The sequence below is a fragment of the Chrysemys picta genome, chromosome 24 (assembly GCF_011386835.1).
Source record: "Chrysemys picta bellii isolate R12L10 chromosome 24, ASM1138683v2, whole genome shotgun sequence".
NCBI lineage: Eukaryota > Metazoa > Chordata > Testudines > Emydidae > Chrysemys > Chrysemys picta.
Genome location: NC_088814.1, coordinates 3,075,298 through 3,097,295, shown reverse-complemented (window position 1 = coordinate 3,097,295; position 21,998 = coordinate 3,075,298). Strand labels below are relative to the sequence as shown.

At 61.3% G+C, this 21,998-nt stretch overlaps 1 protein-coding gene across 2 annotated transcripts; it reads right to left on the bottom strand.

Moving 5' to 3' along the window:
• Nucleotides 1-7,702: 7,702 nt before the first annotated feature.
• Nucleotides 7,703-18,808, bottom strand: NR1D1 (nuclear receptor subfamily 1 group D member 1). 2 transcript variants are annotated; one of them, XM_005294121.5, is made up of 8 exons: nucleotides 18,265-18,662; nucleotides 12,692-13,015; nucleotides 12,248-12,336; nucleotides 11,055-11,199; nucleotides 9,914-10,539; nucleotides 9,163-9,348; nucleotides 8,503-8,713; nucleotides 7,703-8,113 (listed from the first exon to the last, which is right to left on the bottom strand). In XM_005294121.5, the coding sequence occupies exons 1-8, from the start codon at nucleotides 18,293-18,295 to the stop codon at nucleotides 7,914-7,916; spliced, it is 1,812 nt and encodes a 603-aa protein (XP_005294178.2). In that variant the 5' UTR covers nucleotides 18,296-18,662; the 3' UTR covers nucleotides 7,703-7,913. The 2 variants fall into 2 exon arrangements, with proteins under 2 accessions (XP_005294178.2, XP_065433540.1); XM_065577468.1 differs by lacking the exon at nucleotides 12,248-12,336 and having other exon boundaries at nucleotides 18,265-18,808.
• Between the last annotated feature and the right edge of the window lie 3,190 nt (nucleotides 18,809-21,998).

Here is a 21,998-nt window from a genome sequence, read left to right as displayed (position 1 = left end):
TTTGTTTGTTTGCACAGGACAGTCCCAGACGTCAGAGCGTTTGTTTCCTTTATTATTTCCTTAGGTGATTTTGTTTTTGTTCTTTTTAGCATTTATTCCCTCCCTGAGAGGCTAAAATATTAACTAACTGCACTTTGAGAAGAGAAAAGCTATTAAATTATTAGAGGGGAGAACCCGGGCGCAGGGAGAGGGGGTGAGGTTGGGGTGGGGGGTTCGGGCCATGGAGCCGAGCGTGAACGACAAATGCACTTTTTTTATTAAAAGACAAAACTCCAGCGGGAAGTCGCTGGTTAGATTCCCAGGGGTGCCTCGATTTCCCATCGAACTACAGGGCGCGAAGCCAGGGTGCCAGCTGAACCCCGTGCCAGGGTTGCAGGATTGGACCAGCAGAGAACGTCAGCTCCCTGCTACACTGGAGAATCGGGGCTCCGAGGTTGGGCTGTCAGGTCCCTTGCCCTCTCCCCGCCTCCCCCCCCACAAGAACCCGCCACTTCGGCCCATCTACCTCTTAGGCTGGATGGGGCGGGCAGGTCTGTCCTGACACCCCAATCCTCCCAGCACACCCGCCTCTCCCCCAGTGCAGGTGCCTGCCGAGGGCCGTAGTTCTGACACTTTCCCGAAGGCGAGGCAGCGGTGGGCAAGGGAGAGAGGCTCCAGCCCGCAGGGGTTGGGGGCTGTGCTGGGAGGGGGCGAGGGGGAAGATAAGAGCTGGTCGAAAACATTGGCTCTAAACTGGCTCTCGCGGGACAATTTGGTTTTCCATGCAGAGTCTGCTCCCTGCGGAAAGTTTTGATGCTTCGTTGACGGAACAAACACCAGAAAACCGAAAGAGCTGAATTCAAAATGGTGCCGCCGTGCCTCCTGGGAGTTGTGGTTTGGGGGCCTTGAGCTCCCATTCATCTCTATGGGATGGACTCTCTGGTTGGAATCCATCTCCCATGATGAACCAGGCCAGAGGCTCCCATGGGGCACCTCCTGCCCAAGAAAATTCACTGGGGCATCATGGGAGATGGAGTCCAGCCTAAGAAACCAGCCCCTAGAGGAGAATGGGGGCATGAGACATCTGAACTACAACTCCCAACAGGCAGCGCAGTGCCATTTTGAATGGAAATATTTCGGTTTTCAATATGTTGCCAAAAAGTCGTAATTTTCTTTGGGGAAGCTGCCTATTTTCTGACCAACTCCCCCTGCCCAGGTCCCTGCCCCTGCCCCTCCAGTGGCCTGTCTGTCTCTGATACCCCCAGGGCAGGGACCATCTGCCCATCATCTCTGGTAACATGCCCCCAGGAGAACCCCTCACTCAGCAAGGGGCCAGGGAGGACCATGCGCTGAGCCCCACCCACGCCGCTCCCCATCGGGCCCACACTTTTAATGGGCACGCGCTTTCCACAGGACGGCCCCCTCCCTGCCACCGCTCACTGCACTAACGCCGTCAGTAGTCTGCCCTGTATTGGCCTGCAGCATGCGCTACCCTATCCCTCAGCTATGCCGTCCCAGTGCCTAGCTCGCCTCACCACCTCAAAGCCTTGATTCTCCGTGAGGCAGGGGTGCGCGGGGGGAGGAGGGATTGGGGAGCCCTGGAAAATGGCACTTATTGGGCACAGGGGCCGGGAGTCTGAGCTGAGGCGTTTGTCCTTCCTAGGCGTGTGGGGAAGCTAGGGACAGGCCAAGCCAGGGCAGCTGCGTTGGTCGCTTTAGGTTTGTCTACCTGCCCTGATCTCTCTCCCAGCCCCTGCCCCAATTCCTCCAACAGCCAGAGCCCCGTGGTCACCAGGGTGGGGTGTGCACGCTCCCTGCTGTGCCCGGGGATCCCCCTCGCCCACCGTCCCCCTCACGGCCCCAGCCCGTGGCCCACCCGCTCTGGGAAAGCACGAGGCCCAGGAGACACGTCACACCCGAGCGGCGGGCGTGTTTCGGCTCAGCCCCGGGGTGCCACCCACGCGTCTCCGATCCCGGCTTGGCCGGGCCCGCGTGTTTAACCCCGCGTTGTCCGACGCGGCTTCCCCAGCGCGGGTGAGTTCACGGCACCGCCGTTTGGGGACTAGACAATGGCATTGCCCACCCCTGCAGCCCGGCAGCAGCCACAGGGGCACGCTGGCACGACCCATCCTTAAAGCTGAACCAGCAGAACTGAGCCTCAGCCGAGAGCGACGCGGCGCTTGTAGCAGGGAGCTCCCTGTCCCTCTGCACTTAGCCAGCCCCGCGGGCTGCGGCCCGCCTGGCTCTTCCGTCTCTGCTCCGCTGCTTTTTCCTTTTCTTTCCTTTGGGGGGGTGGGGGGGAAATAACAATCGTAAAGGAGTTTAAATCGCCAGGGGGCAGATCTAAGGCCCAATGGGCATCAGCCTTTCTGGACTTTTCAATTTCACTCCTTGTGCGGAGAAGCTGCACTCACTCACCCCTGCCTGTAGGGGGCACTTACTGGTAGTCAGCCACGCTTGGACACCCCCCCGTTTCCCCAGCTGTCTGTCAGCAAAGCCCCGGCCGATGATTTGCGCCTTGTCTTTGTATCTATCCATCTATATCAGTATCCAGTGGAGGGAGTTCGTTTTTAAGCTTTTTCTTACCCAGTTTAGGGCGTGAATTTTCGTTTTCTTACCTCAGTCGAGAGGCCAACGGGGATGGGGGGTGGGGGATCGGCTTATTCTGAATGTACCGTTTAAGGTTCAGGTCCGGGTGAGGAGAGCCACCGCAGGGTTAACGCCGCTCCGATTTAAGCTAATATATATATATATATATATATAATTATATATATAAATTTTTTTAATTAAAAAATCTTTTTACGGGTTATTTTAAAAAAAACAAACAAACACACAAACCTTTTGTTGTTGGTTGGTTTGGTCCGATAGTGCTTGGTGGGCTGGACAGGAGCCCAGCCACCGCCGTGACTCCGGACTTGGTGGGCGTAGGCCGAGGAGCTGCCCCGTTAGCGGTGTGACCAGGGCGCCGGAGCCGGCGGCAGCCAGGGAAGGAGTTGATTCTGGCGGGGGGGAGACAGGTTTTTGGAGCCCCCTTTGGTATTAGCCTCACCTGTTGCAGTATATTCCCAGAGCCACCTGTGTTTGGGAGAGATGGAGACGCGAGGGCCCGGGCCCCCACAAAGGGCCCAGGTTTTCAAACAATCTCAGCACCCAACACGCACCCAGCGTCGCGGGCTCCGTGGAAAACCTGGGCCCAGGCGTGGGTGCCGCCTGCTTGGAGCCGTGGCCCATTCTGTAAATATAGGAAGGAGTACGTTTCCCCAGCAGATACTCTGGCTTTCTGTAATCAGTCCCACCTTCCCCGGGGTGCTATGAGCAGCAGCGTCTCGGCCCATTACTTAGCATGCCAGCTCTCCTCCCACTGGTTGATGCTTTTTGTAAAGCCCCAGCTCCCGGAGTCATGGGGTTGGGGGAAACTTCAGCTTTCATTTAAAAAAAAAAAAAAAGATTTTTCTCTCTCGTGGTTGCCGAGAAAGGCTAGAAACCAGGAAGCGAGTGCAGCTTGGAGGGCAAGGAAAAGGGACCCAAATTGGATGAGTTAATCAAACAGCGACTGTTTGAATGCTTGGGGCTGGCAATTGGCTTCAGAACCCGGCAGTCTCTTCCCCACCTGTCAGCGCTCCGGCTTGGCACCGAGCGGCTGGCACAAGGCTGGTGACGAGCACAGCATCTTCACCTGTTCCTGGTCTGTGCCGGAGGAAGGGGGCTAAAAATGGATCAAATCGGGGCTGGTTTTGATTTCTGCAAACCCTGGGTGAAAGGCTGGTTCTGATCCAAACCCCCAGTGTGGGGGGGAGGTGGTTCTGATTCTGGGGCCTCCCTATAAACCCATGGAGAAGCTGAGACTCCTGCAAGCTCTCCTGCCCCTCCCAGGCTCCCCTCCTCCCCCCGGTTAAAGCTGTAATCAGGGAGCCCTGATTGTTCCCCAGCACTGACGGTAGGAACGCTGTGGGGGGCTTGGGTCGTGCTTATGAGTGGGTGTGGGGGGCAGCTCAGCTAGCGACTGTCCTCCCCATCCCGTTGTCCGTCCCCCATCACACACAGCCCAGGGAGGGTGCCGCCCCATGCCCCTTCCCCGCTCTGGAGCGAGCGGCTGCTCCGGCATCAGGCACGTCAGTTCAGTGACAGCGGGGCTGCTGATTTGGGGGGGGGGGGGGGACCTCGTCTCCTTGCACTGTTGGTGCAAAATGTCTTAAGCTCCTAGGAAAACTGTGAAGTCCCTACCCTGAGGAAACACACTGCCCTGCTTACCTCAGCTCTGCTGAGCAGCTTGTCTAGGAAATAGAGTTTGGGGCGGGGGGGCATCAGGAACCTTCAGCCTCCCCTGCCCCCAAGTCCTGCCGGTTGTTTTGGTCTCTGAGGGCGGGGAGGGGAGGGGGATCCGGGTGTGTCTGCAATGTGACCAGGTCCCTGGCTGGGGGCTGTGCCAGCTCGCAGGGCCTTCAGCCAAGCCTGATGCCCAAACACTAATGCGCAGAGCTGGAGGGGCCTGGCTGCCCATGGGTGGCTGTCGAGGAAGGCTCTAAATTTGGCCCACCCTGCCCCTCCCCCTGGTATGAGACCCCCTCAGCCGTCCCCTTCCCCCACCCCTGCTAGCCTGGCACAGGACTGGGGCGCCCTGTGCCCATGAGCGAAGCAGGTTGCACAGTTCTGGCCCGGTTCTGAGGCCTGACCCTGGCGGAGGTGCTGCCGAAGGCCTCGGGGGCAGGGGACGGGGGGAGCCGGGGGGAGCCGGGGTCCCCACTGCTCAGGGAAATATCGCCCAGACCCTGAGGGGGGCACAGGGCAGGGCCTTGACAGGGTCCTGCTCATGGTGGTGGAAGGGCTGGGCTGCTGGCCTGGTCCCCATTGCAAAGCGTGTGTGTGTGTGTGTATATACACACGTGTTTGCACGTGTGGTGTGCATGTCTGTTTGCACGTGTGCCCATTTATTTGTGCAAATACACTTGCGTCTGTGAGTCTCCGTGTGTGCAAGCATGAGTGCATGTGTGTGCCCAGCTCTGGACACGTGTGTCTGATTGCACATGCATCTGACCGATCGCCTGACACGCTTGCTGCCCAGTGCCATTTCTCTTCTCATCACGGCTGCCCCAGCCCCTCCACCACTCAGCCACCCGCCACAGCCTGCTCCCAGCGGTACAGCCTTGGCCAGCCAGCGTCACTCTCCTTGGGGGCTAGGGTGTGAGCAGGTCCCTGTACGCAGCAGTGGGTGCTGCGTGCTGTAGTGTTTGTGCGACACCTCCATCTCCCTGTGCCCCCGCTGAGACTCCCAGCCCCACGGCTCAGTCGGGGAAGCTCCTTGGGAGTGCAGGGAGGAAGATCCGTGACCATCTCCCAGGTCCCCCCCTCCCCTGGTTATGCCGGCAGCGCACTGCCCCCATGCTTCCCCCGGCAGGAGTTGTGCCCCAGCCCCCCCCAGCCAGCCAGGGGCAGGGGCTCAGCCTGGGGGGTACACCAGCTAAAACCACCCCTACCCCTGCAATCTCCCCTCTTCCCACCATTTCAAAGGGGCAGAGAGTCTGCAGGAGCCTTCAGACAAATCCAGTCTCCTGGCAGGCCTCCAGGCCAACCCCCCCCCCCCCCATTGCTGGGAGGGGGCCTCAGGCGTTCAGGGCTCAGAGATGCTGGGGGGGGGCAGGGTCGCAATGGTGTTGCTGAGGGAGCCGGGGGAGGATGCTTGTCTTGTGTAAAACACCCCCAGTAGTGGGGCCCGCGACTTCACTCCTGGGGGACATGTCAGTGCTAGCCGCCTGCGCACGCACACACAAACCGGGCACACACACACACACACACATATACACGTGCACAATGGGGCCCCACCCTCGCGTTACACCCCAGCTTTGTGGGTGGGGTCCATGCCCCCTGCTGGCCGTGGCCGTGTCCGGCTGCTCCCTCCGGGGTGGCTCTGTGTCATATCTGTTGGTCCCCGTTGCAGTTACACGTCCAGTGTCGCTATCTCCCCCCGTCTCTGCTCCCAGGGGCCCCCCCAGCCCAGCTCCCCCATTGGGCAGACTGTGGTATGACACCTCTGCTCAGGGGCGGGGGGGCTGACCCCCAGAGGGGGACCCTATTTAATGCCAGAGGCAACCTATGCCCCCCCCCATGTTCCCACATCCCCTCCCCCCCTCAGTATTTGGTCACCAAGCACATACCTCCTAGCTTCTGGACCTGGTACCCCCCCCCGCCCCCCCTCCCATCACGCTGCAGGGGAATGGGAGGGGAGCAGCTTCAAATCCAGCCCATCTCTAGAGACAGTGAGCTCGCTTGGGGGGGGGGGTCCTTCCCTGTTGTGTCCAGTCATTGGGGGGGCCTCCCCCCCACCCCATGTACTATGCATTGTGGCTCCCGCGGCTGCGGCAGTGTGGAAGGGCAGTGGCAGGAGTTACTGAATGTATGTCGGTGTTTGGGTCTCGGTGCATTGGGGGGGCGGGGAGGTGAGACCACCCTCCTTCCCCTCCCCCGTGCCCCACGAGGGAGGGGGCCGGGCGGCAGAGAGCTGCTGCTGTACATGACAATCACAGTGTCTGTGACGTGCGATTTTAAACCCTTTGTGTTTTTGGTCAGGATTTTAAAGAAAGATATTTTTATGGTAATTGTTGCTGGTCTATTTTACTATATATTTATGTAATAAATATATGATGAAAAACAACCAACCCCACCCCCACCGCCCCGCTGGCCTCTGATTTCTGGGTCCAGCTGGGAGGGCAGGGGTGGGCACCCCGTCACTGCAGGAGGCTGCAGAATTTGGGGTGAGAGGTGGGGGGCAGGGCAGTGGGGCATTGCCCCCCCAGGGGATACCTGAGCCAAATTGGGGCTTGGGGGGGGCACGGTTCTAGCCTGGTGCTATGGGGCTGTGGTGGTAACGAAGCGGGGGGGGGGGCAGCAGGCACCTGGCAGAACGGGCCTGTGCTGCTGGGGCGGGCGGGGCATATGGGAGGCAGGGGCATATGGGGGGGCAGGGGCACATCTGCGCATTTAGAACAATGCTTTGGTCCTAGGCCAGCCACACACACACACGCACGCACACACACGCGCACGCACCCACCCACCGGTGACTGCGGCTCTGCCTTTGGCCACGGAAGCAGGGATGGACGCACAGACCCACGAAGGCGCAGCCAGACCCCCTCCCTCCATGAATCTGCACCGCCCCCCAGGGATCAGCCACTTGCACCTGAGGAAACCAGGGCCCAGGCTGGATCCAGAGTCCTCTCCAGCACGTGCCGTGAGTTGGGTCCGGAGCTACCATGGGGGGGCATAGGCAGGATAACCTGCCCCCGCAGCCAGTAAGCCCCATGCCCTGGGAGACAGGACTGGTGGCTCGGGGGCTCTGCAGCAGCCAGCCACATGCCCTGGGCTCAAGGTGCTGAAGCCGACGGCTGGGGCGAGGCCGGTCACCAGGCTGGAGTCGCTGCTGGGCCCAGTCCTCCAGGGAACTCCCCAGCTCGGCAACCGACTGGCCCAAGGGCGCCCCAGCGGGTTTGGGGGCACAGCGCCCAGGAGTCCCAGCTCCTGCTCCACTCTGACCACCAGCCCTCCCAGCTGCGGCTAGAGCCCCCGGGGGCTCCCCCCACACGAGCCGTGCCACCCACCTGTCCTCTCCCCGTAGAAAGCAGAACCAGGCATCCAGCTCCCCCCACCTTTAGCAGTGAGCAGCAGGCAGGGGTGCCCAGGACAGGAGCAGGGGGCCCGGCTCGCTCAGGAAGGGACGGTCCAGGCCAAGGTGTTGGTTTCAATATATTATTTCCCGTGTGGCTCAGACAGAGCTGGGCTCCAGCCCTCCACGGGGGGCAGCAGCGATAGAGAACACAACTCCAATATACACAGATCACTATTTACAGGGGGTGGCCATCCCGGGGACTCTGTCCTGGCTAAATCAGCAGCAGCAATAGAGTCCGGTGGGTTTCTCTGCGGAGGGTCCCGGGGTGGGGGGAGCCCTACTGGGCGTCGATGCGGAAGGACAGCAGCTTCTCCGAATGCATGTTGTTCAGCGTGCGCAGGTCGGGCAGCTTGAGTAGCAGCTTGGTGAAGCGCGAGGTCTCTGTGGGGTGGTTCTTGAGGATCAGCGCGCGCAGGGCACGGATCAGGGTCTCCTGCAGCTGCTCCACTGACGCCGTGTTCTCCATGCCGGAGCGGTCTGTCCAGTGGGGAGCGGGGGGGAACACACCGTGAGCCGGGGAGAGACCACAAGCAGCCCACAGCCCAGCTTCCCCGCTGCACCAGATCCCTGCACCAGATCCCAGCCTCCTCTGCCGCACCAGATCCCTGCATCAGATCCCAGCCTCCCCGTCGCACCAGATCCCTGCATCAGATCCCAGCCTCCCCTGCCGCACCAGATCCCTGCACCAGATCCCAGCCTCCCCTGCCACACCAGATCCCAGCCTGGGATCGCAGCCTCCTGGCTCCATTCAGATCTCTGGTTCCAGATCCCCCTCCCCAGCCTGCTCCCCCAGCAGCAGGCAGTGGATGCCCGGGGCCACACGCCCTCCCCCCACCCTGGGGCTCAGCCGGGGGCTCGCGACCCACCTGCCGAGACCAGCACGACAGCGGTGAAGAGGCCCAGCTCCTCCTCGGTGAGCTCCAGGGAGCCGAGCTTCTCGCTGAACTCGAACATGGAGCTGAGCAGGTCGCCCATGCCCATCCCCCATAGCTCCCCCAGGCTGTACGTCGTGCGGCTCATGAACATCACCGTCTGCTCCTTCACGTTGAACAGGGGGGCGAACCGCACCATCAGCACCTGGCAAGGGGGAGACGAGAGCGGTGACGGCCTGGTCTGGGCACCCCGCCGGGCACGGGGCTCCCAACAGCCAGCGGAGGGGGCAGGAACCAAGGGCACGGCCCAGACCCAGCAAGGTGGCGCTGCCCTCCTGGGGAGCCAGAGGGGTGGCCATGGGAACGAAGGCCTAATGGGGCTGCCCCCCTCTCCTAAGGAGATTCGGGGGGGGGGGGGGGGGGGAGATGGAGGGAGCAGCTCTCGGCCAGTAACCGGCTTTGGGGGAGGCCCCAGGGCTGGGGTTTCATGGGCTGCTTTGAAAAAGGCTCCCCCCAGTTGTGCCCCTGCAGCCCAGCCACTGCTAACGACCGCAGGACAATACCCCCGAGGGGGCTGGCGGCGCCGAGGGGCCCCTGTGAACGGAGCGCTGGCGCAAGGGCAGCTGGCAGGAGAAGCGAAGGCCCCGGACCTACCTCAAAGGTGCCGGCTTTGAGCAGGGCCACTTGGTCGTGCTGCGACAGGTCCTTGAAGCCCGGTATGTGCTTGGCAAACTCCACTACCTCCCGGACGGCGGGCGTGAAGCTCAGCGAGAAATCCTCCCAGATCTCCTGGACAGTGTGGCCGCTCCTGCCGTGCGGGTGCGCGTTCATGGGGCATGCCTGTGGGGGGGCGGGGAGAGACCTCAGACACGGAGCAAGAGGGCTGGTTCCCAGCCCCAGACAGCCTCATTCCCTGTACCGGGGCCACCGCACCAGATCCCAGCCTCCATCACTGCACCAGATCTCTGCACCAGATCCCTGCCCCAGCCTCCCTGGCTGCACCAGACCCCAGCCCCCCTGATTGCACCAGACCCCAGCCCCCCTGACTGCACCAGACCCCAGTCCCAGATCCCAGCCTCCCTGACTGCACCAGACCCCAGCCCCAGATCCCAGCTTCCCTGGCTGCACCAGATCCCAGTGACTGGGACCCAGCAGGAACCAATCCCTGCAAAACTCCTCTCCCTCTTAAAGAGAGAAAAACCCACGACTCTGGGGCCTAAATGCCACATCCCCTTCTGCCCCCCCACCAAGGCCACCTCAGCTCTGCCCTGCCAGGGACAGGACCGGCTCTGATGTTCTGGCCTCAGAGACAAGACGATTACTAGTGATTAGAGGCTAGAAATACCGAGGCATTGGGGAGGCCGCGTCCCAGCTGGAAATACCCGCGTGGGGCTCTGGCACTCACCAGCAGGATGTCCTTGGTGCCCCTTTGCCACGGGCAGCCCTGGCCTGCCGGGGTCTCGGCCTCCTGGGCCAAGGAGGGGGGGTAGCCGGTGGGGCAGAGCCGGTGGCTGTTCATGTTGTTCTGGTGGCAGGCGTTGGGGGAGCTGGAGTGCCAGGCGGGGAAGCGGGAGGCGTCGGGGTGGGGCAGGTTGTTGTTGTCGTGGCGATAGAGGCTGTTGCCCTGGTAGCCGTTGGCACAGCGGTGGTTCTCCCAGTTGAGGGCATTGTTGTCGCAGGGCCGCGGCAGTGGCAGCGCCGTGCCCAGCTTGTCGTGGGCGTAGATGAAGATCTCCTTGTGCGCCTTGGTCACCTGAGAGATGACGTCGTCCATGGCCTCCGTGGGGCTGGGGGAGCGGGGGGGCGTCAGCTGCTGGGGGAACTGGGAGAAGCAGGGCTGCTGCTGTGGCGGGGAGCCGGGGAGCTGCTGATGGCACGGCAGCGGATTGGCAGGCTGGGGGTGCCCCAGCGGGGAGCCCTCCGGGGGGCACTGCCCGCTCAGCTGGTTGTTGGCCATGTTGTTCATGGCACTCTGCATCTCCGCCAGCATCCGCTGCTTCTCACGCTTGGGGATGCGCCCGAAGCGCACGGCTGCAGAAACGGGGGGATGGAGATTAGCATCCAGCAGGGGGCAGAGCAGAGCCTGACCCAGGGAGCCCAGACACCGGCAGATGCCCCCCACCCTCCGCAGCTGTGCTGAGCGACCCAGGCGCCTCCAGACCACCGTGTACCCCACGGCAGCAGGGCAAGCTGATCTCCCCTCCCCAAGCCACCCCCCCTCGCAGCCCCTGGCCCAACTCGGTGTCCATGGGGACAGCCACACGCCCAGTACAACAGGGGAATCGACAGGGACCTCCCGGCTGACAGCGCGGGCCCTTTGGAGCAGGGGTTTCGTGGACGTGCAGCACCTGGCACAGCAGGGCCCCGATCCCTGACCGCAGCCTCTTGGCGCCACAAATAAAGGGGTGTGGAAGATGTGTCATTTGAACAGTGCGTAGAAGTCAGACACTGCTATGGGCATGCCATTATGGAAGGGGGAGGGGAGGATACCCCAGTGCCGGAGGGAGCCTGCCCTGCCCCCACCCCCACCCCAGGTGGGAACTCACCGTCCCGGGACATGCCGACCGACAGACATTTCTTGAAGCGGCACTGCTGGCACCGGTTCCGGTTGATCCGGACGATGGAGCAGTTCTCGTTTTTCAGGCACTTTTTGTACTGGATGTTTTGCTGAATGCTGCGCCGGAAGAAACCCTGAGACAGACACAGAGAGAGAGAGATGGGGTGAGACGGGGGGAGGCAGAGCCAGGCAATCGCAAACAGCACGGAAGGCGGACGATAGAAAACGTTGTGAGCTGCAAGGCCCCGCCCTGGTGATGAGCTCTGCCCCGTGGGCTGGCCGCATGCTCCTCCACGCTGACCTGCCACCCGGGTTTGTATTTGAGGAATTGTTTGCGGCCAGCAGAAATGACAAAGCTCAAGGGAAAAAATCCAGACAATTGTTTCCTTCAACTGAAGCTACCTTCAGTGCCAGGCTTACTATAAACAAGCCAAGTGCTGCCCGGTCGCCGGAGCCCGAGAATTCCCGAGGAGCCGCCACCGATTCCATCTTCCCGCCCCCCCGCCCCCCCCAGATCATCATCCTGACCCCAGAACAATGATCATTTGGGGCCAAGCGTTGGCATGCTCCAGCGGTGAACGTTTCTGGCCAGTCGCGGCTGTTGGCGAGTTACGCAGGAGCCAACGACAGGCTCGTTCTCTCCCAACAGTGCCAAAAAACCCCAATGTTCTGGGAGAAAGCAAGCACCTGCCCCTAAACATCCCACATGGGCTGTTTTCTGGGCCCCGCCGAGGACAGGGGGAGAAGGGGAAGGAGGAGATGAAGCCAAGTTTGAAGGGAGGCGACGGAAGTTCGAGGATAGAAATAACCAACGATAAACCCCGTGAAAGGCCAGTGGACATTTTCACAAGTGGCTTGTGACTTTAAGGCATCTCCAGTCAGGCTCCCAAAGAGGCCAGACGGCATTGGGAAATCCCAGCCATTTCAGGGCCCCCGAAATCATTAGCCACTTGGGAATAGTTAGGCCTCCTCTGGGGAGATGTGACGGCCAGAGTCCCTTGGCTGGCTGGAGGGGCAGACAGGGGGCGATACAGTAACGAGGTGCTAGGGCACTGGTCCCACTCCCTCCCAAGACTGAGCCACTCGGGCTGGAACACCAGGAGCCCCCGGCAGCGCTCCTGGCTCTGCAGGAGCCCCCTGTCGCCACAGCACCCCCTGCCCTGCCCTGTCCCGCCCCCTTACCTTGCAGCCCTCGCAGGCATGGACCCCATAGTGGAAGCCTGAGGCGACATCTCCACACACTTTGCAAAGCAGAACCATCCCGTTCAGCTCTGGGAGGGGAAAGAGACACCCAGGTGAGAGGCTGCAGCACCCAGCCCTGCCCAGGAGCCAGCCCCCGGGGGCAGCCAGGACGTCGCCCTTCCTGCGTGGCGGGCAGCTGCCCTGGGGCAGGTCTAGCTGCTGTGCCCACCGCTGCTCAGACGGGGGCGCTCTCGTGTGGGCACGGCACCCCCAGCAGGGGAGGACAGGGGTCCAGAGAGCACCCACTGCAAGGGCAGACTGAGTTCCAGCCAGGGATGGAGGGCACCACAGGGACCCCAGGGCCCACCCACAGCTACCCCCACCACTCCCAGTCCTTCCCACTGGTCTCCCCACGCCCGGTGCCACCCCACCTCCAGCACTCACTGGTGATGTTGCTGGTGGTCTTGCTAGGAGAGACGCGCCTCCCGTCGTCCATGGCGACCTGCAGGCCCCCGGGGGAGGTCCCGGAGGAGCTGTACGAAGAGGTGGACGACGAGGAAGGGGAGCCATCCTCCCGCGAGCCCTGCAGCCCAGCGCCGTAGGGCCGCGAGTCGTGGGTCAGGGAGCCGGTGGGCGAGGGTGGAAAGTAGGAGGGGAAGGCCTGCGAACCGGACTGGAAGCTGCCGTTGGAGCTGTCGCTGCACAGGGAGACGGGGCTCGTGCGGCTGGGCGAGGAGCCGCTGGAGCCGATGTAGCTGATCACGCCGCCTGGGGAGACAGAGAGAGAGGCTGAGAACAGGGCAACGCCGCCCCCTCGAGGTAAGTGCGGGGGGGGCCTCCCCAGATGAGACAGCTCGGGCAGAGGAATGGGACACGGGGCCTTTCCCATCTAGGGGGCACCAGCTTCAATCCAGCGCAGCTGTGACCAAACACTGCTCCCACCTGACAGCTGTGCGGTGGCCCATGCGTGAAATGAGTCTGGCAGGTCTCTGGGACAGGTAATCACAGCACAGCGAGGGGAGGGTGAAATTTCTATACCCCTGTCTGTGCTACCCCTGCTCTGGACCTGCCTTCCCCCCCAGCGATAACACCCCTCCTGTCTCTCCCACACACCCCAAAGGAGAAAGTCAAGGAGAGGCCACGGGATTTGGCCCCTGGAGCGAGCCAATGGCAGATAAAGCCCAGCTGGCCTCGCCCTCCCGCCCGGGGCCAGCCCTCCCTCCCAGGAGACTGCCAGGGTGCCCCGGGGTGGCTGAGACAGGCCCCGACAGCGCTCGGGCAAGGGGCACAGTGGACACTCCACAGAAAACAAGAAAACCCCCCACTTCGTCACAGGAGGGAACCTGGAATCCATTAGCACCATGACAGACAGAGCAGCAGGACTGCTGCTGGGGGCACCTGTTGCCTTGCAGGGCGCTCTACTGAGCCTTGGCCAGTCTAGTGTTACCTCCCCCCCCGGGTGCATCCTCGGGGGAGACGCTCTCTCGACCCCACCCGTCTCTGTGCTGGGAAGCCTCCCCCCCCCCCAGGTTCAGCCTGCCAGTCCCTTAGCTGCAGCCCCCCTCTCTGCACTGCGGAGGCTGCAGCGACTGCTGAGCCGGCACAGGTAGAAAAACGCAGCATTGCAGCAGGCACGCCAAGGACAGGCAGGGCAGCGGCAGCGCGGGTGGGGGGAGCAGCCAGGGGAGATGGGGAGCACCGGAAATGCAGCCCCTCCCCTCCGGGGTTATGCTCCTCCTAGGCCTCCGTCAATAACACACCTAGAAAAACAGCCCTTGACATTTCGGCTGGTGGGTGCGCACAGGGGGCTGGACAGAGGGTGGGTGTGTGTCTGAGCGCAGGAGGGGTACGTGGGGCATGCATGGGGGTCCGTATATGCATGGAGTATGTATGTTTGTGTGTGTCCATCTGTCCATCAACCCCCCCACACACCTCTCCCCTACACATCCCCCCACCCCCTAAGATCTGGCTACCCTTTCTGGGCCCTTCCAGGCAGGCAGGTTTGTAGGCACCGCCGGTGATTTGCAATTACACACGTCTGTCATGGCTTCCTCCTCGCCTTTCTCCCCCGCTTCTTTCCCCTTGGAGCTCTGAAATGCTCCAGCTGCCGCTGACCTACATCTGCGGGCTGGGGAGGGAGGGTCAGCCAGGCCCCCAGCCACACAAGGGAAGGGTTTGAAGCACTGGGGCGGGCAGCCAAGGGACCAGATCTTGGGCACCAGGAGCTCGGCCAAGGGGGCCTTGGGAGGCAGGGATGGGAGCAGGTGTCACAGCCAGCAGCACTGGGGGCAGGGGGGGTACTGGGGAAAACCCAAACCACGTAAGAGGAAAAACAACAGTGATAAGGCAGTGGGACTCCACGCCCAGCGTCTGCCAAGCCGCAAATACTGTGGAAACCAGGAAGCCTCCTGCAAAAACACCATCATCATTGCAAAACAGACGACAAACAAGCAGGGAGGGTCACGTGTGTGATCTGCTTCTGCACCAGGGCTCATCCCTCCAGCCCAACAACTGCCGCTCCTGACCCTAGGAACGCAGCCAGGATCCTTAAACTCTCCTCTCCCCCGCCCGGGAAGGCGTACAGCCACCCACACACGCGGCATCTGCACGAGAGAGGCGAATGCCAGGGGTTAAGTCACTAAACGCTCACCGGGGCAACGTTTACTTAGCTGCCGTTAAAAGCCCGGGAGCGCAAGGTGAGGCCAGCGGGTTTTAAAGCCAGCGAGCCGGATCTGCCCCTCAGCTGGTGTCAGCGGGTATGAAAGCCAAGGTGCCTGGCCCAAACCTAGGGAGAAAACGGATCCTGCCAAGTGCTGAGGAGATAACACAGCCAGCCCTGCTCCCTGCAACACAAGGGGGAAAGAAACTCTGCCCCCAGCTGAGTCCTGTTCCCTGCACCTCTGCACCTTGCTGCTTCTCGGCAGGGAGGACGAGAAGGAGACACTGGATCAAGGGAGAGACCATGTCTCCTGCGAGGATTTTTCCAATGGGAACAGAGCTACCAAGAGCTATAAATAGAGAACGCGGGAGGCAAACCGGAGCCCCCCGTGAACAGCATTGACACTCCTCAGCACTGGCTGGCGTCGAAGGAGGGACACGGTGGAAACATTCCAAATCATTTGGCTTTTTTGAAAAGGAGGCGTAATCGGGAAGGCTTTGAATTCAACAAGGGAGCAGGGCGGGGAGGGGAATCCCGGCTGAGCCAGAGGGTGCCGTGTATGTGTAGGGACGAGCAATGCCTGCTACGCCAGCCGCCAATCCCTCCCCTCGCTCCAGTCATTCTCAAGCTGCAGCGTCAGCTTTGGTGCATTTGTTTCCTTGTCTTTAAATAGAACAGATTGGGAAACAGAGCCCTGGAAGTAGGTCACAAAACCCCAACCGCTTCCCTCACCACACCCAAAAACCAGCTCTCCCCAGGCTGCCTCTGGCCTCGGGAAGGGCTCTGCGGATGAGGCTGGTAGCTGTCCAAAGGGGCATGTGGGAGGCACACGGGCGGCGGGGAGTGTGAATGGTGAGCGCTGAAATCTCACGCCCAGGCTGCAGGACTGCTGAGGACACCAGCCTCCTGCAGATGAGTCAGGAGCGCCTCCACACGTGGCCAGCGCTATTAGCACACACGCTCTTGGACGGGGCCATGTGTCCGTCCCCTCCATCCCCCCCCGCAGGGCACAGCTGGTACACACACCCACAGGAGCCAGTCTGCCCGCAGGTAACGCTGGGCAGCGAGCCCCCTAGTCAGACGCTCATCGTCCAGGGCAACCACTTTGCGCTCCAACTTTTAGTCAACCCTTTCTTGTGGGGCAAAACTCCCTCCCGGAGACTCGCCTGGGGGTAGCACATGGAACCTAGCTATAGGGCAGAGCATAAGGAGCATGCAGGGCTCAGGATTCTAGCCTAGGACTTCAGAGACACAGGTTCAATTCTCTGCTCTCCCAGACTCATATGTAACCTTGGGCAAGTCCCTTAACCTCTCTGTGCCAGATCCCATCCCTGTGCTAGGGAAACTAGCCCTGTCATCCGCCCTCCCCCCCCTCCAGTGTAACTACATCCAAGAGTGTGAGGCACCCAGAGACTAGTGATGGGAGCCAGATAAGAGAGAGGGATGTGTGGGGAACAGACAGGCCACAGACCCCATTAGATGGGAGAGGCACAACGGGGCCCCAGGGCAGGTCATGGCCCCAGGGGTAGCCCTACAGTGGCAGGGGGGGACCTGTGGATTGGCTGGGTCAGACCAATGGTCCATCCAGCCCAGCGTCCTGTCCGCCAACAGTGGCCAACGCCACGTGCTTCAGAGAGAATAAACAGAACAGGCAAACATCAAGTGATCCACCCCATGTTGTCCAGTCCCAGCGTCCGGCAGTCCGCGGCTAGGGACACCCAGAGCATAAGGCTGCATCCCTGACTAATAGCCACTGACGGACCTGTCCCCCCGGGGACTTAACTTATCTAGTTCTTATTTCAACCCTGGCCTTCACAACATCCCAAGGACTCGGCTGGGGGTCCCACTGGGGGGGGGGGGGGGGCTCAGCCTGGGGGGGGGGCAGGGCTAGGCCAGGGGTCCCACTGGGGGGGGAGGGGGGCTCAGCCTGGGGGAGGCAGGGGCTAGGCCAGGGGTCCCACTGGGAGGGGAGGGGGGCTCAGCCTGGGGGAGGCCAGGGGTCCTGCTGGGGTGGGGGCTCAGCCTGGGGGGGGACAGGGGCTGTGCTGGGGGGACTCGCGCTAGGCTGGGGGGGGGTCCTGCTGGGGGGGAGGGGCTGGGCCGGGGGGGGCTCGGCCTTGACGGGGCAGGTGCAGGGGGCGGTCCTGCTAGGGTGGGGCTCAGCCCGCCGGGGGTCCCGGACTCGGACTCTGGCGGCCTCACGTCCCCGCTCCACGTGTCCGGGCCGCACGTGGCTACTCCGCCCCCAGACCCTGCCCATCACGCTTTGCTCCGCCCCCGCCGCGCTATTGGCCGCCGCTCGTTGCCCCGGCGATGGCGTCACCGCCCCGCGCGGCTGCTTCCTTTTACTTTTCAAAGGGCGGGGAGACGCGGCGCCAGTCTTCCTGGTGTGACGTCACGGGAGCCCACGGGGCGGGGCCTGCGGGGGAGGCGACCAATGGGAGGGGGCGAGGCGGGGCGGGGAAGGGAGGAAAACAAAGTCCGCACGTGGCAGCGCCGGGGAGGGGGACACGTGAGGCAGGGGGAGCCCCGGGGGGAGGGGCGGGGGGCCGCAGCCCTGGCAGGGTGTGACAAAGGGGGGTCGGGGGCCGCAGCCCTGGCAGGGGTGACAAAGGGGGGGCGCAGCCTAGGCAGGGATAACAAGGGGGGGCCGGGATGACACCCCAGGGAAAAGTGGGGAGCAACTCGCCCCCCCTCCATGGGGGTCACGGGAGCTGGTGGAGACTGTGGAGCCAGCAGCGGCCATCTGACTCCTTCCGAAGTGGGGGCGACGGGTGACCCCACTGACCCCCCCCCCTCAGCCCAGCCAGCACTCCCCGGGCCGGAGCCGGGCATGGGGGGTCTCCCCTAACACCAGAGTAGCGAGGAAGCCGGAGCTGCTCCCTGCTCGGATTAACCCTTGTCCCAGGCCGCGGGTCGCTGCGCTGCTACCCGTGACCGGGGTCCCCGGGACCGAGCCGGGGACCCCCTCCTGCCCCCCCGTCCACATCCCATAAACAGCCTCAGTAGCTTGGGAAACCGAACCCTAAACCCCCTCCTCACCCAGCGGGGGCCCCCTCCCAATCCGCTCCACCCAGAGAGCTCAGACCGAGCCCCCCCCTCACTCGAGCAGCTCAAGGGAGCGTGGGAACCCCCCCAACTGCGTGCAGAGGGGGCTCCCCCAACTCCCCCACCTCCGGGGGACCCCAGCGCACCGCACAGGTGGGGGGGCTCGGAGCACCGCTAGGACGGAGCAGAGGAGTGGGGGACCCGGGGTGCCCACGCGCTGCACAGGGGGGGGATCCAGGGGCATCACCCCCACTTCGGAGGGGTCACGCCGGGCTCGGGGGAGAACACGCCAGCCTGGAGGGCAAAGTACCTGTGTTGTTGTTGGAGTCCGGAGCTGCCATCCTTAGGGGCGCGCTGGCATCCAGGGTGGCGGCTTCTCCCGCTGGCGCAGAAACTCCCTCCCGGGAGCAGGGGAAGCCCGAGCTGGGTCTTTGCGTTGCGGCTGGTCAGGGCTGGCCGGGGGGGCTGGGGGCGCAGGCAGGACGGGAGCGCTGCGTGCCGCCTCCTCTCCCTCCTCGGCAATATTTTACTCTGCCAGGGCTCCGGCTCCAGCCTCTTTGCCTGGGACCCGGCGCGGCTGCGCAGTCCCCAGCACGCGGCTCCGGCGCATCCACCATGTGATTCCCGGGGAGAGCCTCGTGCCCCAGTGACACACTTTCGGCGAGCGGCGGGCGCGTGAAGCCGGCGGCCAGGGCGCTTGCCCAGCCCGGTGGCTGACGGGACTTGTAGTTCCCGGGGCCGTGCCCTCGCTCCCTGGCTTGCAGCGGCGTGTGCGGCGGGAGCATGTGAATTCCTGGGGAGTGACTCCGCTTTCGGCTGCCTCCCGGGAGAGATTACGAGAGGCTGCGACTTCAAAACGTGAGGGCTTCACGTGAGGGGGCAGACCTGCGCTTGCAAAAACGCCAGTGGGCTGAAAAAAATATTGGGCTGGCAAAGGGTAGGGGCGTGAAAGAGCAAAATAAAATACTGCCGCCATGACATCCCCCCTACCTCGTCCACACAGCCCCCCCCCCCCGGGCCATCCCAGCTCACCTGTCCAAATAGCCCCCTGCAAGGAAAAGGACTCAGGTCGTTTAGGGGACACCCCTACCCCCCCCCCCCCCCACTAAATGCACAATTACAAGCAAAATGAGATCGAGCCTCAACTTGACATTGACCAGCCTGGTCTGGTGAAATGCAAAAGAAAAGGGGACAGATTCCTCATGACGTTTTCAAACCAGGGACCCCTCCCCCCGCCCCAGTTTTGCATTCTCCCCACTGCTGTCTGTACTGTGCTGCCACCGCGGTAGGTAGGCAGGGCCACGTAGCAATGCCAGGCGAGCACTGCGGCAGTGCAGATGTAGGTCAGGTAGCGTTAACAGTTATTAACAGTGGTTCTTTGGCACATTTCAACAGGCCAGTGGTTGGGAAATAAGGGCTAGCACCTGAAGAACAAGTTGTTTATTGTCTAGCTCATGAAACGGACCTGCTGTGGACAATAATCGTCACTGATACAGTCCTTGAAGGGTCAGCAACCGGCAGTTCTCTGATTTGCTCCTTCTGTAGGTTCCTGAATCACAGGACAGGACTCTCTGGTGTTCCTGAGTGCCAACGCGCCCCCTCCCTCCCCTCAGCCCTCATATCTTTCCCTATCCTGGGTGGAATTTCACAGTTCTCCCACTCTTAGACCAGGCTACCGTGCCCTGGGAATCAACCCAGGTCCGGCTGAGTTCAGCATTCACAGTTCTTCTCTTTGGGAGTCTGGGCCCAGTGACGAACGTGGTGACCAGACAGCTCCGTAAACCCACCTTTTGCAGTAGGGACAAAGCATGTTGACAAAAGGGGATTTTATTTTAAGCAGCAGACAATCTAGTGGCCTGACTAACAGCTCAGCAGACAGGCAGACCTACCTTCTTCGGACACCCAGTGGCTGCCTGGGTCCTTTTAACCCTCCCACAGCTCTTCTGTTCTTAAACTGTGGCCCTTCTTGCCCAAACCCGTCCTGCTGGCCAGAGAGCCAGAGTGCTCCAAGCATTGTCCAATAACAGTCTTAAGTTCCTGCTGAGAGCTGGTTTCCTTGAGCCTTCTTTTTCCTGCCTGCCTGTTTTCCCAGGTAGCCCTGTTGATCTAATCCAGTATAGACACGCAGTAAACACCCCGATAAGTAGGTCACAGTATTCATCACGTATTGCAGAGCCGTTCCAAATCATCAGGGCCAGAGCCAGATCTTTTTCATGGACTTCCAAGCAGCCATATCATGTGCAACCAGCAACATGTGTCCACAGCCAAAACAAAGACAAATTACCCCGTGACACCAGCAAAGAGCCTTTACAACTAGTCATTACAGGAAGGGCAGAAACTTCAGGGAACTCTTCCTCAACTCAATTGCACCTGTGCTGGCCGGCTGGGAAAGCTGCCAAGGCTGTTGACAGGAGACACATTTCCCAGGCCGATCTGTGAGATGTGCTTCTTGGGCGTAGCAAACCTGTCTCGTTGGGACTTCCTCCAGGAGTTAGTTATTTCTCTCGCTTCAAGCTGTAGGGTGTGTCATACTCGGCAAGGGCTTAGAGCAGTGTATGGGCTAAAAGCTAAAGGCTCCCTGCTCTGGCATCCCTTAGGGGCAGGCAGGCCCCCTGCCCACATAGCCTCTGTTTTGAAATCTGCCCCATACCTCACTCAGCCAGAGATCCCAAAGCAAACCAATGCCAGTAAAATGGGTCAGAAAATGCTGCTATTTTCCATTAAGAAATGTACAAGAAAATACACATTCGAGGGGGGAGATTTTTTCACTTTTTTGGGCAAAAACTTTTCTGCTTTTTTGCTGAAAACCTGAAAATTTTTGAAAGAAATAAAGCTTGCAAGGAAAAAAAAAAAATATATATATATATATTTAAGGCTCGTTTTGGTCAGAAACATGTTTTTGAATGAGAAATGTTAACCAGTTCTTAAAACATCGCTAGATCCATATAATCACTGTCAGTTCCATCCCCTTGCCCTGCCGCTTCTCTGTCTGATGCCGAGATGTTTTGATGGCATTCTGGCCAACCAGGGGTGGCTCTGAGGATCCCCTGAAGAACCATCCCAGAACCCGTTGATAGCCAAGGTCACTGGTAGATTGCCCTGCTCTGCAATCCCACCTTAACTGAGCCATTCAGAATAACTAACAGGGCTTATATGGAGTTTCTCCACCGTTCCTTGCCTTGGGCTTGCCTGTGTCTGGCACCAATGCTGCAGGTTCCTCCCGATCGCAGATGGAAATCCTAAACCCCGACCCACTTCCCATGTTATTGTTTATTCAATGATGACTCACAAACATATGGCCACACTGAAGCATGAGCAATGTGAAGTTGCTTTGATGCTGGGAGGAAAGGATCTAAATACCCAACGCTGTTTGTATCTCCCCACTTGCCCCGTGGCTGCTTTTCTTTACCCATCGAGGCTCAGAGCGTGCAGGAAAACAGTCCTGCCTGCCTGCCTGCCCGTTGAACGGGCGCTTTGTCATCTGCTTCAGTGCCCTGACAGGTGCAGGCAAAGGGGTGACGAGGTCATGTGCTCATCCGGCCCGGGATCAGGGAGGCCACTGCCGAATCCTGCGGAAACCACTCCTTCCCTGAGTCACCTTGAACCAGTCAGACGACCTCTCCGTGCCTCGGCTAGCCCGGGCTGGGCATGCCGGGGTGAACCTCGGATCCTGTCTGCCTCCAGCAAGGGGGACTGAAAAGTGACAGGGGCCTTGGTGCCTCAGCCCTGCTTGGTGCACCATCGCTTGCCTGCATTCCCAGCCCAGAAGGGACAGTCTGGCCGGAGCTCCTGCACCCCAGCTGTGGCTCGAGCCCAGTTTCAGGCATGCACAGCTGCACGTCAGGCTCTCTCTGCAGACGCCTGGGATTCTCCCTGCCTGCCAGGGAGCTCCCTTCCCTGCCGCACCCATGTTCCAGGGCTGCTAGAATCAGTCCTGACCTAGGCTACTCATTTTCAGCACAGAAAAAACAGCCACCCACAACCACTGCAGCAACCCCTGGCACTGGGAAGCAGCTCCTCAAATGTGACCTTGGCAGCCGGGAG

What these genes read in the sequence shown, in the direction of transcription:
- NR1D1 (XM_005294121.5), bottom strand. Translation starts at nt 18,295, where the DNA reads ATGGCAGCTCCGGACTCCAACAACAACACAG. An exon ending in GACCACCAGCAACATCACCA is followed by an intron (nt 12,337 to 12,691) that starts GTGAGTGCTGGA and finishes TTCCCCTCCCAG; the next exon opens with AGCTGAACGGGATGGTTCTG. An exon ending in TCAAAGCCGGCACCTTTGAG is followed by an intron (nt 8,714 to 9,162) that starts GTAGGTCCGGGG and finishes CCCCCTTGCCAG; the next exon opens with GTGCTGATGGTGCGGTTCGC.